The sequence below is a fragment of the Sarcophilus harrisii genome, chromosome 1 (genome assembly GCF_902635505.1).
Source record: "Sarcophilus harrisii chromosome 1, mSarHar1.11, whole genome shotgun sequence".
Classification (NCBI taxonomy): domain Eukaryota; kingdom Metazoa; phylum Chordata; class Mammalia; order Dasyuromorphia; family Dasyuridae; genus Sarcophilus; species Sarcophilus harrisii.
The window spans coordinates 638,033,827-638,051,545 of NC_045426.1; the positions used below are offsets into that span (position 1 = coordinate 638,033,827).

The 17,719-nt window shown below is 35.3% G+C and overlaps 1 protein-coding gene across 1 annotated transcript in view; it reads right to left on the minus strand.

Moving 5' to 3' along the window:
- The window catches only part of LOC100916963 (maestro heat-like repeat family member 5), a 126,536-nt gene that overhangs the window by 17,841 nt on the left and 90,976 nt on the right, over nt 1-17,719 (minus strand). The window contains exons 19-22 of the mRNA XM_023496533.2: nt 10,273-10,410; nt 9,273-9,384; nt 5,826-5,969; nt 3,803-3,979 (exon numbers count right to left, since the gene is read on the minus strand). Of these exons, the coding sequence (XP_023352301.2) occupies nt 3,803-3,979; nt 5,826-5,969; nt 9,273-9,384; nt 10,273-10,410 (571 nt within the window). The remainder of the gene's footprint in view (nt 1-3,802; nt 3,980-5,825; nt 5,970-9,272; nt 9,385-10,272; nt 10,411-17,719) is intronic.

The window sequence follows — 17,719 nt, forward strand, 5'->3', positions numbered from 1 at the left end:
AAAAAATAAAAATCTAAATTGCTGAGTCTCTCAATACCTTAGCATTGTTTCCTTTAGAATTCCTTTTTTTTCTGAGTGAGAATTATTTCACTTTCAGTCTTTAGTTTTTCATTATGAGGACTTCCCATTCCTTTTGGGTTAACTTCTTTTCTAGAACTTTAGTCATGGAATCCTATTTATACTCTCTAAATTTATTCTCTTACAATATGAGATGTATGTCTCTTTATTATAGACTTTATCAAACTACTCACTTCTCAATTAGGTCTTTCCATTATGAAGAAAAATCATCCATGCCCTGAAATCTATCACTTTCTTGGGTACGGTTTTGTAATATCTAGCAATATCTTCTAGATTCCTCATGGTTGTATCATTTGTACTGAAATAAATCACCAGAAGTGTGCAATATTCATACATCTTAGCCAGTCTTCAGTGATTCCCCTTCATATCTGGGATACATGAAAAGCCAATTGACCTCTCTAATATTGTTATCAAAAATCTCCTCAGAAAAGAGTTGTCAACTTCCACTTTTCTTTTCTTCTTCTGATCCTTAGTAAATGAACTCTTTTTCAATTCTACAGGAGAATTGACAGCAACCGTCCTTGGAGGCAAATAATTCCTTTTCTCAGAAAGTCCAGTTCCATCCTCTTTGAGATGATCCTCATAGATAACTTATCTCTAAGTATCTCATGATCTTTCTTCTTTTTTATTTTCTTTCACATTCTTTCATTTTCTCACTTCTTGACAGTAGTCATCATTTCCTTTTACTTCTCAGATTAATTTTATCCTTTAAAAAAATTTAACACTAAAGCTCTTTTCCTGACTCTTTCTTTTAAGGTACTCTTCATTCTCATTGATATGTTCTACAAATTCTTTTAATAGAAGGACTAGAATTTAAGAATGGCTAAAATGAACCAAGTTTTGTTCCCTTGTTTTGTGTCAATTAAAATCCTTTTAGTGTTAAATTTTCTTCTAGGAGGGAGAGTAACCTATACTTTTTGCATACATAACAGTCACAGAAATAAAACTATTATATCTTCTATATATATATATCAGTACAAGTTTCTCCCCATTTTTCAGACTTACTGAAGTGAGATTTGAAATTCTTTGCTGTTCTTGCTAGCTCCTATTCTGAAGAACTATTAAGGAAAATTGCCTGTATCTTTAACTCTGCCTTGTTACCTTATTAGTACCTTGACAATCATACCCATTTTTCTATCCCTTTCTTCTCCTTTTCTATTCTATATCCTTCTTGTTCTGTTTCTTGGGATCTTCTATGAATTCCCTTACTCTTTCAGTTTAAACCCTTCTCCTTCCTCACATGGGATCCATCTGCTTTTTCAGATTCTCCTTAAATCATCCCAAAATTTTTCTCTTTAAATTCAATTGCTGGGCATCTTTGTGATTCCATATGCTTTTGAAATGTCTTCTTTCTTCACTGAGGCTCTTTCCCCACAGTTTTTTGCCGTTAAAAATAGAGAATACCTAATGTAATCATTAATCCATGTAAGAGGAGTTGTTTTTTTAAGTAGACATTACATACTTCTGAGTGTGTTTTGCAGTACCTCATCCCATCAAAAGCCCATGAGGCTCCAGTTATCGAGTTTGAGGACAATGGGTAGATTGATTTTTTAAGGAACATTTTCATGGCAAGAAGAAAAGAGAAGGAAAAAAGGAGAATCCTAAGTATGGACAGTTGTTACCCAAATTGACAGCTAATGAAAATAGGACAGGACAGACAAACAAATTGGTGACTGAGGTTGAAAGAAATTTTAGAAAGTTACCAGGAAAGTACAGAATAGCCCTTATTACAAACAGAAAAATGTATAAAAGGCAAAATACTGGGGAACTGGAGAGTAGTAATCTATTTACGAGATGGTTGAGTATTTTAATGTTTGTGTGGTTTCCTTTTCTGTTTCAATTAAATTATCGGTTCTTTGTTATGGTCTACCCATGTTACAGTTAATATGGTAATAAAAATATCTTGTGATTAAAAGCGGGAGGTTGAATTTAGAAGTCTCCAGTATTACACTGGCACAGGGACTTAAATTATATACATGGTCTATGTACCAAAAAGACCCCTATAAACATGAATCCAAGAGATGCAGGTGATGGTTGGCACACAGGCAACATTTTTCATTCAATAAAGATGCATTAGACTTCTGACACCACTCTAGACTCTGGAAATACAAAGACAAAAACCAAACCAACAAATAAAAATCCCTCACTGCTGCCAAGGGACTTGCATTTTGATAGGGGAAAACATAAATACCTAAAAGTGAATCCAAAATATAGACAAAGTAAATAAAAAGTAATTTGGGGAGTCCACTAGCAATCGAGAAGCAAGATCCCTATTACTGGTGAGTGTATCAGCATTCTCTTAGTCATCCAGGCTCACAATCTAGGTGGGTTCTTCAATGCTCACTCTCTCAACACACAAGCATTTAATCTACTGCCAAATTTTGTCATTTCCACTTTCATGAGGTCTTTTATATAAAATCTCCTTCTTTCCCATTGCATATCCACAACCCTAGTTCAGGCCCTCATTACCAGACTATTGCGATAACTTTCTAACCAGTCTCCCTACATCATATATACATACATACTTACATACACACGTATACATCTTGGTATGTATACACACATATACATGATACATACATACACATATACACATAACATGTTATATGCATACATATTGTGCTATATTGTTATATATGTTTTATGTATGCATATTACATGCATACATACACACATATATTTTTTATGTATGTATATGTATATCTCCCCAAATTGCAATGGTCAACGTTGAACTATAGATACATATATCTAAATATAGATACACTAAATACATTATTGGTTGGTCTGTAAATTGATCCAACCATTCTAGGTACCAGAACTACATAATAAATCTTATTAAACTGTTTCTACTCTTTGAGCCAGTAATATCTCTACTAAGTATATACCCAAAGAAAGAAAGAAAGAAAATGGAAACAGACGTCTGTAACAACATATTCATACTTTTTCGTGGTGGGAAAGAACTAGAAAGAAGGTGGGTGCTTATTGATTAGAGAATACCTAAAATCAGTGGTTTATGAGTGGAATGTAATATTGTTATTTAGCAATAAATAACACATAGGAAAATTTCAGAGAAATATGACAAATGTAATATGAACTAATGTACAAGAAAAAAAGAAACCAAAGGATAATTTGCATAATCAATACCACTATTTAAGTTAAATGATCATTAAAAGGAAGTAAACACTGAGTCATGATATATAAGTGATTTGTAAACTATAAAACATTGTATAAACTTTATAAATTATATGAATATTACTATCTATTGGTAATTATAGTAATATAGAAAACTGAATTCCTCAGGAAACAAATAATAGAAGCACATTTTCTTCCTCATGGAAGAAAGCCAGAGGACTAAGAGATGACAAAGCTTTATGCAATGTCACCTTATCAAATGTATCAAATGTTTCTTTTTTGTTTTTTTCCCTACAAGGGAAAATTCTTGAGAAAGAGAGAGTTTGTTTCAATTCTTTTTTCTTCCAGGTATGACTGTGATGTAAAGACAAAGGGGATCAATAAAATGTTCTGTCTTGTCTTAAAGGGAAAAAAAGCATTTCAAAGTAATACTCCAGGGACCAAAGTAAAGTATTCTAGACCAGCCATAAATGAAAGGCCTTGTGTTCCTGGAAGCTGATGTGATTTAGGGAGTCTTCAGGTTAAGGGATGAATTCTTTCCATTAGCTCCTGACCCTGGTTATCCACCCCTTTGCTTAGCCCTGACACTTACATCATCAAAGAGATCATACAGCTGCTCTGCCACCTTGAGGCTGTTGGAGCCAGCACCCTGTAAAGTCAGGCGATGCAGGATTTCACCAATGATGCTTATAAGTACCAAAATGTTCTCCTCTTCCTGATCCAATAATCCTTCCATCAGGTCAGATAGTTGGCTCCGGAGCAGATTTCCCTACAGGGAATGAGGATGAAAAGGAGAAAAACCTAAGGATACTCCTTCCAAGGATCTTCCAAAAGGCTTTGTACAGTCCAGAAAGCTACAAGTGTCTTTTAGACCACTTCCACCCAAAACGCTGAGTCCCTCAGAATTTTCCCCCCTAAGCTGTCAGGTCTTTTGAAAAATAGTAAAGGGATGGAAGTTTATTTCAGTGACCTCAGTTCCTTCCCTTCTTGGACAGAGAGAGGTTCTGGAAACCTCATCTTATGAAGAGCAATTGAAAGAACTGTGACTGTCTAAGTTGGAGGAGAGAAGACATGGAGAAGCTACAATCATTGCATGTGTACCATATTGTAGGAGGAATATTAAATAAAAGTTTATTCAAATGGTGACTTGGATGGGGAGGGAATCTAGAAATCAAATTACATAAATATCAGTTGAAAGAGCTGGGGATGCTTAGACTAAAGAAGATTCTTTGGTGAATTCAAGATCTCATTTGGCTTGCTGTTTATTAATTATTGGTTCAGTAGAACAAAATGCCACCTAAAAGGCATACATATACCATGTATATGTCAACATTATTCAAGATTTTGTGAAATTTATAGACACAGAGAGCCTTATTCAATAAACCTATGATTAAAACCAGATAAGGGGGATGATAATGACATGCCAACCCAAGGTGTTTGCCACTATAATGGGAGAAGTCTGTTTTAAGTTGAAGATTTAATTCTCTGTAGAGGGTAAAGTCTTCCAGATGTTCCTCTTTGCAGATGACAAGATTTTGGTTTCATGAGACCCTGGATAAACTTTTTAAATAAAATTCATATTCCCACAAATGATTTTGACATAAACATCCACATAGGAAAAACCAAATAATCTGGAATTTGTAAAGTCTGGAGTAATCTCTATGGTCCCAAATAATGATAAGTGATTACAGGAACAACATAGAATTCAGCTATCAGTAACTACTTCTTGGTTAGATGCTGACAGTGGGTGGACAATGGGTTTCACTATTAAAAAAGAGAGTGAGATAAATTGCTTTTAAGAAATTGCAAAGCTCCTTTAATTGCCTTTAAGCAAATGTTCATTTTTTTAACAGTTATATTCTGTCAGCATTGTTTCATGACTTTGAGTCACTATTAGTTTCTAAGATTTAAAAGTGAATATCACTCAAAGTCCAATGAAGCGACATATGTGGATATGATCTGTCTAAAACATATAACAAATAAGGAATTATAAAGAAAAAAACCTAGAGTAAGTGATGTCAACTAAGTAAGTGAGTAACAAAAAATGGGATGGGCATGTTACAAAAGCAGGAGATAGCAAACAAAATAATTTGTGTGTTCTACTGCTATCAGTGTTATGTAAAGAGAAAACAAGGGAGACCAGCATGTTGGATCAACTACCTTGCCAACTTCTTGGGAGATAGGGAGAAGAGTAACATAGGATTGGGCAGGCAGTATATGCTACAATTTGTATTATTGGAGGGAACATCTGAATTGGTGAGATTTTAAAAATCCATTTAGAATTTGAATAAGTTATAGATATTGTTTGGACATGTGTTGGATAACCTCTGAGTTATCTTCTAATTCTTGAGCTCTGTGATTCTATATTAAGGGGATGTGAGGAGGGGAGAAAAATAGGATAAAATAGAAGAGGAACTTTTAATAATGCTAAAAGTAGTGTGTGTCCAAGGCAAATACGAAAGGATAGTGAACTTTTTTTTTTTAACAAAGTGTTTGGGAAGGGCAAGAGGGTCGGAAGGAACAATCATGGCCTTAAACCTTGAATCCTGAACTGGTAGGGATATCCTTTTGGAGGTATTTCCCATCAATAGTATTGATAGTATTTCCCTTCTTACCTTCCCAGGTTGAAGTAGAAGGCTACCCAACCCCTGCAAGCTCATGGTCTGTACCACCATGTTGGAATTTCTCAGGGAGGAAGTTAGGAAGCTCCAGATAGTCCGCCGAGATTTGTATCGTGAGACCTCTTTGCTGTTGAGAAGCTGAACAGAGGTCTCATAGTGAGCTTTTCATATTATTCAGAGCTGGTCCTGAACTCTGGCCATCAAAAACCATTTCAGAGACATAGAAATAGGTATGTGTACACCAAGAATAATCTCATGCCCTGCCTTTCCTGCCTGGAGGTGGGGGGGGAAATCAAGATGAAAAATACCCATTGCCCAATCCAGATTCTTGGTTTCAATGGGTCCCAAGGGCAGATATGGCCAAAGTTGGTACAATCTTCTCTAGCATCTTCTTCACATAGCAGTGAAACTCAATGGAACTTTGTTCACTGAGCTCAGTGTATTGTCATGATCCATTCACTGGTGATTTTTCTTCCCCACCATTTTGTGGCCAGTTTTTATTCTCAAATTTAACTTCACTTGGGGAATGAGATGCCCACAGAAACTGTATGCTAGGACAATGAAAGCCTAGGATTGAACTTCCTCTCAGCTACTGGGGGGGAGGGATCCCTGAGAATCAGTGCCCAGATATTGGGCAACATGTTTAAGCAGCAGATCTCTTATTACTAAGTTGGAGTACTTGATCTGTTTTAATGACAATCATTTGTCTTATCCTTTAGTCTGACTACTAAGAGCTTCCCTACCCACTTCCTGGATTATTTAAGTGACCTTTCCTAGGCACCTCTTTGGGTCCATTATTGTCAAACTTGATAAAGGCCCAGCTGTGAATCCTAGTTTGCTGCCTGTGTGATCTTGAGCAGATCTCATCCTCTCTGAGACAGTTTTATCATTTGTAAAATCTGGAATATTTTCTATCTACCCTATCTAATACTTGGTCAAAATAAGGCTCACCTTCTTTTCTTCCTACTTACATCCTTTGTTACTCAATGACAGAAGAAAGAATCAGAGAGTACAGATTCATGAATCTCAGATTGGTAAAGTAACTAAGAAGCCATCTCCTTCCATTAATAATATGCTTAAGGGAAGGAATTGTTTTTATTTTTAAAAATTGTCTTGGTTTGTCTTTATATCCCCAGTGCCTTATAAATAATGAATACAATAAATGCCTGGATTGGATTGGATACATATGATCTAGGACAAATCTCTTAACTGCTGACAATTTTTCTCCCAGGGTTGTTTTTGGGGAAAGCACATTGTGCTATAGAAAAGTGCTACATAAAACAAATTTATTATAGAGAACCCATTTTTCCAAAAGCAGCTCATTCCACTTTTGGACAGCTCTGATTGTTAGAAAGTTTTTCTATAGACAAAGCCTAAATCTCCGTCTCTATTCAGTCTTCCAAGTTCTCCATTTTAAGACCATGTGAAAAATAATTCTACTATATATATATATATATATATATATATATATATATATACTTGGAAAAGTTTCACATACTTTGTAACCTTTCCAAAGTCTCTACTCTCCAGAGTAAAAAGTACTAGAGTAGGTGACAGAAAACATGAAATTAAATACCCACTTTATTGTAAATAGCTTTAATTTTGGTCAAGACCTCTACATTCCCAGAGCATACATTTATCTTTCTATAAAATAGCAATAATGATTCTTACCCTGTGTGCCCTCTAAAGATGTAAGAATCAAATGAGAAAAAAATGAATGTGAAAGTAGTTTATAAATTATAAAGCTCTAAATAGAAATGATAAGAATTTATGATAATACCAATAATGAACCACTCTCTTTTGGATAGTATTCTATACTTTTCAAAGTATACATTAAGATTATCATTATTGCTTTTATATTTATTTGAACCTCACAGGACTCCCTCCTTTGCTTTAATCTTTTGTTTTGGTTGGTTTAGTTCCATGCTCTGTCAGTCTGTCAGTCTATTTCACTACCAAGAACTCTTTGTCTTTTTCCTGAAACTTGGGTTAACAAAGCAAAAAAAAAAAAAAAAAAGGCTAAATTCTTTTAGAACATAGCTCACTGAAACATAATGAACTTTGCCCCTTAACTTGGGGAAAAAAAGCAAAAAAGAAAAACTTCACAATATGGGATGAGAATAGTGTGACTAGACAATAACTTCTCTAGGAAAGTACTGGGATCTGAGTGGACCACAAGTTCAACAAATCAACACTGTGACATTGTAACCTTCCAAATTGCAATGAAAATTAGAGAGGTATTAAGAGAGTCAGAGCATCCAGAATCAATGTCAGTAATACTGTTCTACTTTGACCTACTCAGAATTTATTGGGAGTAAGGTGTTCAATTCGGGATGCCACATTTTAAGAAATAAATTGCCAAACCAGTGTCTGTCCAGGGGAAGAAAACTAGTATAGAAAGAGGACTAGAAACCCCACTACAGTTATTGTTCCACATCATGGGGTTAGGGGTAGGGCATCCTGTGATCTGGAAAATCCACATAAAAGTTTTTGGCCCTTCCTTTGTACCAAAGAAGTCTGAATTATTATGATGTCATGATGTTAAAAATATATGTTTAAAATAAAATAAAAATAAAATGTAGATTTATACTATATATATTATGCATTTCTGAGTTTCTAAACTTTCTCTGTGCCATTTTCTCGCCTTCACATATCATCTGTGGCTTCTATAAAACTGACAAAAATTTTCTATTTAACATCTTAGGTCAGCCCATGATATATATCAAAACTGGTGGGAAAGTCATGATGTGGAAGGGATAATTGTTCAACTGAGGATTCTCAGTTGAAGAAGAGAAGATTTAAAGGGAATGTGCTAGCTGTTCTTAAGGATCTGATGGGCTATCATGTGAAAGACAAAATGGATGTTTTGTTGGGCCTCAGAAGGGAAGGACTAGCAACACTTAGTAAAAGTTGTGAAAATTTTAGGTTCAATGCAAGGGAGTAAACATTTTAAAAATAAGGGCTATCATAAAGTGAAATGAGTTGTCACAAGCAGTTTTCTCCATCAGAGGTCTTCAAATGGAAGTTGAATTGCTATTTATTGGGGGTGTTGAGAAGGATACTTTTATTCAGGTATAAATGGAACTAGGTGCTCCCTTAAGGTCTCTGCCAACTCTGAGATTCTGCTATTCCATCATCTACTCTTCCTGATCTTATGGGAATGAAGGAGATAAATGTTCACTACATGGGGTACCCCACAGTGTATACAATAATTTTGCCTACAGCTACCATGGAGGAGACCTGTTTGGATCCATTACTAGATCAAAAGCTATCTGAACAAAATTGCTTCTCTTCCCTCAGCTTATGAGTTCCTCCTCACAACCTTGCAAAGAAGGGGCTGCTCTAGATTTTCAGGCTCCTATCCTGAGATCCTAAATGAGAGATCTGGAGTCCATCACTTCCCTACAGAGTAGCTATAGGATTCTGCCTGGACAGCCTTACCTCAATGATAACGAGGATGCCTACCAAATGATCCCGCTCGTATGGACTCTTCATGCTAAGCATGGCATGACTTAAAATGTTCTTGATCTCACACTTATAGTGAGTTATGGCCCTATGGAAAGAAATAAGCAGGGAGAAAACTCTGAATCTCTAATGATGGATTTGTCCAGTTGAGGATAGGGAATAGAGAACCAGGGTCAGAGATGGGAAGGAAAGTTCAGTAGGTCAGTCAACTAGCATTGTACCAGGAACTGTCCTAGGTGCTATACATAGGACTTCTCCATAGAGTAAGGAAACAGCCATCTATGGGATGCAATTTGACAGACACATAATACCAAATATCTCCCTCATTACTCTGTCACAGGACCTGAAATTTTAACATTAATGCAACATTGCTTTGGATTACATATTACCTTCTTCCAAAAAAGAAAGACCAATAAATTAGTGTAGAAAGTAAACAAAAAATATATACATACATATATGTATGTATGTGTATATATATGTATACATGCAAACATATATAGAAATATATACACCTCTGTCTCTTCTATCTCTGTCTCTATCACTCTGTATCTATGTCTGTCTCTTTCTCTGTGTGCATATATGTATGAATTTGTGTGTTTCTCTCCTGCACTTTCACTTGTCAGTGGAATCACTCTTTCTTGTGTTTCACCCCTTGGATTTTAGTATTTCCCTCCTATGTTTTCAAAGTGCCAGTCCCTCAAAATGAAGAATACATCCTGTTTCCAGATATTCAGCAAAGCGGAATTTTCAGACACCTCCAGTCTGCACAGGAGAGAACCAGAAGTAGTCTGAAGACCATGGACATGGGGTGAGAGATTCTGTGGGCATGGAAATAAGAAGAACCTGGAGCACAAATTCCAAAGATATTACAGGCATGCCTCTTGAGATCTAATCCCCCAAAGAATTTCATATTTCAAGGACATCATGGCCCAAATTTTTCCTTTAACCCTATCTCTGGTATCTTTTCCCCAAGTACCTAGTCAGGAGAGTCACACCCTCTTTGAATGTATTCATCTTCTTGAAAAGGTCCCAGCCCTGTTGTAGCTTCATATAGGCAAATATCTCCCAATTGTCAGTAGTCCAGAAGAGACCTTTCAGGGCCTCTAGACATGTCCTGTGGAATAGAGAAATTTAGGTATGAGGGTTTAAGTTCAGCTCCCAATTTCTGACTCTGGAATATATTTATATGGGTTTGTTCACCTGGGCTGCCCTCCACTAATCCATAACAAAGCTATTTTATGGCAGATCAGAGACTTTCTCAGTGTGGTATTCTCTTCACCATGGGACTTAAATGGTGACATTTAACTCCTCCATGTATCAAATGGGAAACTCAGGTCTTTTGACTTGGAGTTTTTATACAACTTTACACTTCTCCTCAGTCCTAACAAATAAATTGATTCAGTACATTTTCTAGCAGAATATTTGGAGTTTTTGTCCACTCAGGAATAGTGTTTTCAGTTCTGAGAACTAGATATTAAAAAGAACATAAATAACCTTGATCACTTCCAGAGGAGCACCTGGGTGAATAGAGGTAAATAGGGTGAATAGAATACAGTGTAAACTCTTTCTTGATTATGCACAGTAAATGACTATTTGTTGAAGACCCTCTGCAGGCTGGAAAGTTGGGGTGGCCCTGAAGCACCCTCCAAGTTCTCCTCTAGCTCAAGGACTTTAGAATTTTATTCATTTCCTTACTTTTAGACTGTGTTCTGTCATTGTTTTTTCTTAAATGAAATAGATTTGCCTTTCTAATTTTGTTTGCCTAAAGCCAATATGAATTCAATTTGGCTGAGCCCCAAACTTTTTCTGAGCCAAGCCAAGAGCTCAAGACAGCCAAGGACAAAGTACATTTAAATACAAACTCAGTTGTAAAATATCACAGCAGAAGATGTAGAGAGATTACAGGTAGTAACATCTTTTAGAAAAAAAATTGAGAAGTAGAGTAGGCATATAAAAGAACCAGCTGATTGCTAAGCTTTCCTTTTCACCTTTTCTCCTCTCCATTCTTTTGTGTGGGGTAGAGGAGAGAGAAAAAACATAACTGGACTCTGAAAATGGTAAGAAAGACTCTATTTCCCAGATTATTATGGTTCAAAGCAGAGGTTAGAAAAATCCTGCCTGGAAGAATAAGGGGACCTGGGAAGACAAAAAAGAAGGAACATGCCTCTCAAAGAAGAAACTGCCTAAAAATGGCACTTATAAGCAATGACTGACTCCAGGGGAATGCCAAAGGTTTCTGAGGCAAGTTAGGGGGTTATGAAACTGCTACTTTTGGGCCACAGTTTCCCTAAATTGTCCTGCCTCAGCTTCCCTAATTGTCCTGCCTCAGTTTCCCTAATTGTCCTGCTTCAGTTTCCCTAATTGCCCAGCCTCGGTTTCCCTAAATTTTCCTATATCAGTTTCCCTAAATTGCTCTGACTCGGTTCCTTGAATTGTTCTGCCTCAATCCCCCTGGTTGCAACTCCCCTTCTTGACCATTAGAACTGAGATAATTAGAGCTGTGGAGATCTGGCCACTGTGGCATTCCAAAAGATAAAACTTCAGATGTCCTATCTCAGATACCTAATTGGCAACTTCTATCTCTAAGTTCCAAACTTTCTGTCTCTAGTGACTATTCCCCTTCATTCCCAGTTTATCGGAATTTATGATCTTACCCCCAAACTGTCAGAACTGGATTGATGGTCCATTTCTGGAAATTCCCACGCTCACCAGAGTTTGAACTTCACCTCCTTGCCTTTGTTGGGGGTGTTGAGAAGGATACTTTCACATACTTTCACATAATTTCACATTCGATGCTGATGTTGATGCTGATACTTTAAGACATCAGCCCTGGGACCAAAATGGATCCTTTGGTCCCAGAAAATCTCTCCCTCTCAGAAATTCAAATAAAATATTTAAAACTATCTAATCTCTATCTTTCCTCAGTTTCTCTGGCATTACAGTACAATCTTTGAGAAAGCTGTCCCTACTAGGTATCTTTATTTCTTCTTCTCATACTGTCATCTAACTTGTCTGTAATCTGACTTTTTGCCCCATCATTCAAATGAATCTGCTCTTTCTAAAGTTATAATCTCATTATAAATTATAAAGAATAACTTCATAATTGCTAAATCTAATGGTCTTTTCAAAATTTTCATCATTTTTTACTTCTCTGTAGAATTCAACTCTTGTTGATTACCTCCTTTTTGTTATTCTCTCTTCACTAGGTTTTCATGACATTGCTTTCTCCTGGGTCTCCCATCCCTCTCACCATTTCTTCTCAATATCCTTTGCTAATTTGTCCACATCCCATCCACTAACCCTGGGTGTCCCTTAATGCTCTTGTCCTGATTTTTTTCCTTCTTTTTTTATTACTATTCCATTTTGTGATTTCATCAGCTCCCATGGGCTCAATTATTCCTATGCAGTTAAATCTTAGTTCTATAGACGCAATCATAGTCTCCTTCCTGAGCTCTTGGCCTAATATTCCTAACTGCATCTTCAATGAGATGTCCCATAGGCATCTGAAAATCAATGTGTCCAAAATAGTACTCACGAGCTTTCTCTCCAAACCCTCCCCTCTTTCCAACATCTAATAGCACTGTTGTAGAATCATCACCCTCTTAGTCTCCCATGTCTGCAGTCAGTTTTCATGCTGTTTTTGACTTTAACTCATTCACCCTCCATAACCAATCTTTTGTCATCTCTACTTTCACAATATCTCATATATATCATCTTCTCTCCATTTACACAAGTATAACCATAGTTCAGATCTTCATCATATCTCATCTTCCTGTTCAAGTCTTTCACTACTCTAACTCATCCTCTGAGGTAATTTTTCTGAAGTGTAGTTAAAGCCATAAGGCATTTCCTTTCCGATAAACTGCCTAGTACTTCCACAATCAAGTATAAATTTCTTTGATTGGCATTTATGACCTCATCCCTTCTACTTTTTCAAGCTTTGAATATTACTCTCCCCCATACACTCTATATTCCAGCAACACTGGGTTATTTGCACTTCCTTAAACAAAGCACTCCCTTTTCAATCTCTGTGCTTTTACAGTATCTATCCCCCATGCCAGGATTATTATACCTTTCATTTCCATCTTTTAGTTTCCCTGACTGCCTTCAAGAAGCATTTTAAATCCCACCTATTATAGAATATCTTTCTTAGTTCCTCCAATATGCTAATGCCTAACAGCGCCTTTTACTAAATATATATGTGTGTCTATGTATCTTGTATGTGCCTACTTATTTACATGTTGTGTCTGCTATTACAATGTAAGCTCCATAAAGGCAGGGACCAGATTATTTTCTTTTCTTTGCATGCCCAACATTTAGCACACTGTAAGTCCTGAGAATAAAATGCTTTTTGACTGATTGACTGTTTCTAAGAAAATGTAAAATGTCATGGATGATGTTTTACTAAAAATAAGTGACTCTTGTGTCTGTTTTCTCATCTTTGTAAAATCTTTATGTGAATAGTCTATGAATGCATAGATGGTATTTTTGATAAAAACATCAAGGGGGGAAAACAAATTTTCACTAATTTTAACTAATAATTCTATAGCTAATCACATCTCTACAACCATTCAACTGATTGAGGGTATGGAAAATATTCCATACTAGTTATGTTTACTCTTTTTAAAAAATATTTTTTAAATTTATTTTTTACTTTTAATCTATAATTTCCAATGTATCCCTTCCTTTTCCCTTCCCATTCCAGAAAACCTTGCCCTATAATAAAAAAATTTTTTAAAGAAAAAAAAAATTCTAAAAAAAATAGCCAACACATCAAAAAATTCTGATGTTATATATAATATTTTATATTTAGAGTCCTATTGTTGTTCAGTCATTTTTCATTGGTGTCTGACTCTTTGTGACCCTATTTGAGACTTTCTTGGCAAAGATAGTGGAGTGGTATTTCCTTCTCCAGGTCATTTTATAGATGAGGAAAATAAGACAAACAAGATTAAGTGATATTTGCCAAGGATCACATAGCTAGTAAGTATCTGAAGGTGGATTTGAACTCAGGAAGATGAGTCTTCCTGACTCTATGTACTCTATGCACTATGATGCCACTTAGCTACCCCTAGAGGAACTTTAGGGGGGAAACAAAAGTGGATCTTCGATAAAGAAGGGCAAGTCATTTCTCATATGTTCTTTGAGACAAAGCTAGGTCATTAGAATTTCACAGAATTCAGTGTCAATTGATTTGTTTTCATTTCATTATGTTGTTATAGTCAGTGCTCAGTGACTCATATCTTTATGCTTTTACTTGCTTTACTTTGTCAGTTTGTATGACTTCTAATGCTTCATGCCCTTCATACTCTTCATTTCTTATAGCATAATAATACCCCATCACATTCATGTGTCATAACATGAAACGCCATTCCTTTATTGAAGAACATCTACTTGGTATTCACTTCTTTGTTTCCATAAATATTTATTTTGGTAAAAAAAAAAGATTATTCTTTCTGTTATTGAGCTTTTATATTTGTATATGTGTATGTAACATACATATGTCTCAATACATATATTTACACACACACATATATATATATATGTATAGGTGTATGTGTATATATGTGCACATATATATAAACTGATAGAGACAGAGAGAAACAGAAAGAGACAAACACATATATATCTATGTGTGTGGGTGTATATGTATATATGTATGTGTGTGTGTATATATATATATATATATATATATATACACACACATAGAGAAAAACAGAAAGAGACAGAGACAGAGAAAGACAAAAACAAAGAATCTCTGAACCAGAGGTTATATGCAATTTAGTCACTTTCTTATAATTTAAAGTTGTTTTTTAGAATGGTTAGACCAACTCATAGCTTCCTCCAACAATGCATTACTGTACTTATCTTCCCACACTTATCAGTCCCAATATTTGTTATCTTTGCCAGCATTTACTCTATACTATTTTTTCAGAAGCATTTGCCTTAGAATAAAATGTTATTTTGAAGGCTTTTTCCCTTATGTATGCTAAAAGATAGTTTTGCTCAATGAGTGCTAAAACCAATCTATGTTTAAAATAGAGATAAACCTCCCTTAAACCGTGTGCCAATATTACAGATGTCCTTTACAGATTCTAAACAAAGGGTTTCTTTGCTATAGGGAAGGTCTCCCAATCCAGGAATGAATGACATTGTACCAATACTGATAACTACATTGATTCTGCAATAAAATATATATTAATTTACAAGACATCAGTCTAATCATACATACTTAAAAAATTAAGCTGGATGAAAAGTGTCCCTTGCCTAAATTACAAAATTACTAAATTAGCTACATGGGCAACTTATTAAGTTTTCCATGCAATAACAATAGTGACAATGATAGTAGTAATAGTAACATTTATATAGTGCTTTAAAGTTTTCAAAATAATTTGCATATTACTGTTCTTTAAAACAACCTTGTGAGGTGCTATCATTATCCCTATTTTACAGATGGGAAAACTGAAGTTGAGATTAGCTGACTTGCTCCCAATATATTAGCTATATATATATATATATATATATATATATATATATATACACACACACGCACATCCCAATGAGTGAGGCTGAGAACTGAGCAGATTGAGGCCATTCTCCAAAATCACATTTAATTATTTGCACATATACTTTCAAATTCTCATCACTATTAGAATTTGAACCCAGGGCCTCCTGAATTAAACAGAACTAAAACAAAACAAAACAAAACAAAAATCCCAACTTCCTGAATAACAAGTTGATTCACTCTGTTGGGAGCATGCAGATTCTCTCTCAATGAAAATGTTCACACAAAGGATAGATAGTTATGTGGTAGATGTATTGTAGAAGACATTAAAATAGATGAACCTGGAGATTCCTTTGAATTTTGAAATCATGGGATTTTTGAAGAGATTTATAGGAAAACATGAACAAGAACACATAGGAAGAAAAGGCATGAAGGAGTTAAATGAGGAGTCAGTGGCCATGAGACCTTGGATATTACTCAGCCCCTCTGAGATAGGTTTCTTTACCTATAAAAGAATAATAACAATAATTTCTATTTTTACCTTATAATGTTATTGTGAAGAAAGTGCTCTGTAGTTACTTAGAAATGGAAGTTTGATGATATCTACTTTAGTCTTGTTTTCCTGGCTCCCATTGAGAAAATCTAGCTTAAAATTCTTTCTCTCTCTCTCTCACACTAATTGTGTGACCCTGGGGGAAATTGCCTAATTCACCTGAGCCTCAATTTACTCATCTATCAAATGAGAAGGTTGGATTCAGTGGCCTCTATTGTCCCTTCCAGTTCTAAATTTTGGTTTTAGGACAATTTTAGAAAGATTTGGAAAATTTTACATAAACTGATGCCGAATAAAACAAGCAGAACCAGGAAAATATTATACAGCAACAGCAGAGTTGTGTAATAATTAACTATGATAGAATTAATCCTTCTCAGCAATCCATTGATCCAAGTCAATCCCAATAAACTTTGGATGGAAAACACCATCCTCATTCAGAGAGAAAATTATGGAGACTGAATGTAAATCAACACATGCTATATTCACTTTTTTCTTTCTTCTTTATTTCTCATGGTTTTCCCCCTTTGTTCTGATTTTCTCTCCTGAAATGATTCATATGTACATGTGTAACCAAAAAAAGTTAATTTACATGTAACAGAGGAAAATAAAAATATAAATAAATACAAAGAATAATAAATATGTGGTTCTGTGGTGTTCTAATCTTAGTTGTTCAGTGTCATTTTTTCCTCTATGGATTTCATCAAGCCCACACTTCTCTGCTCTCACTTTTACAGTCTTTTTTGCATGGCATTTCCCATCTCTTTGATTTGAACTTTCATCCTGACTAGCTTCCAGCCCTGATATTTTACCTTTTTTCCTGCCTCATGTTAATGTACCTGTTTATTCCTCTTTATCTTCAGCTTGACAACTGGCCTTTTAAGGCCTGACTATCACCTGGCTGGGTATGCCTTTTGTGTGGTAAGATTATATCTAAAATGAGCAACTATTGAGTTAGCCATAATCCAGATAACATGTATACATTGTCGCTATCTCCACACAGGATACTTTAAGACAGGACAATTGGTATTAAATAACAAATACATATATCACACGAGCATATATCATTTTTGCTTGCTTATAATATATATATGTGTATATATATATATATATATATATATATATGTATCTAAATTAAATTTCACTGTATAAATCACTCCCTTCTCTTAATGGAGCTATTTGTATGAATTCATGCATTCATTCAATGCATTCAACAAGTATTTATGAAGTCACTACTGTATATCAGGCACTGAAGTAGGCCCTTGAGAATGAGATGTTTCCTTTCCTCAAGGAGCTTATATTGAGGGGAAATAATATATACACAGAAATTAAGATGCAAAGTAGATACCAAAGAACTCCCAGGGAAAG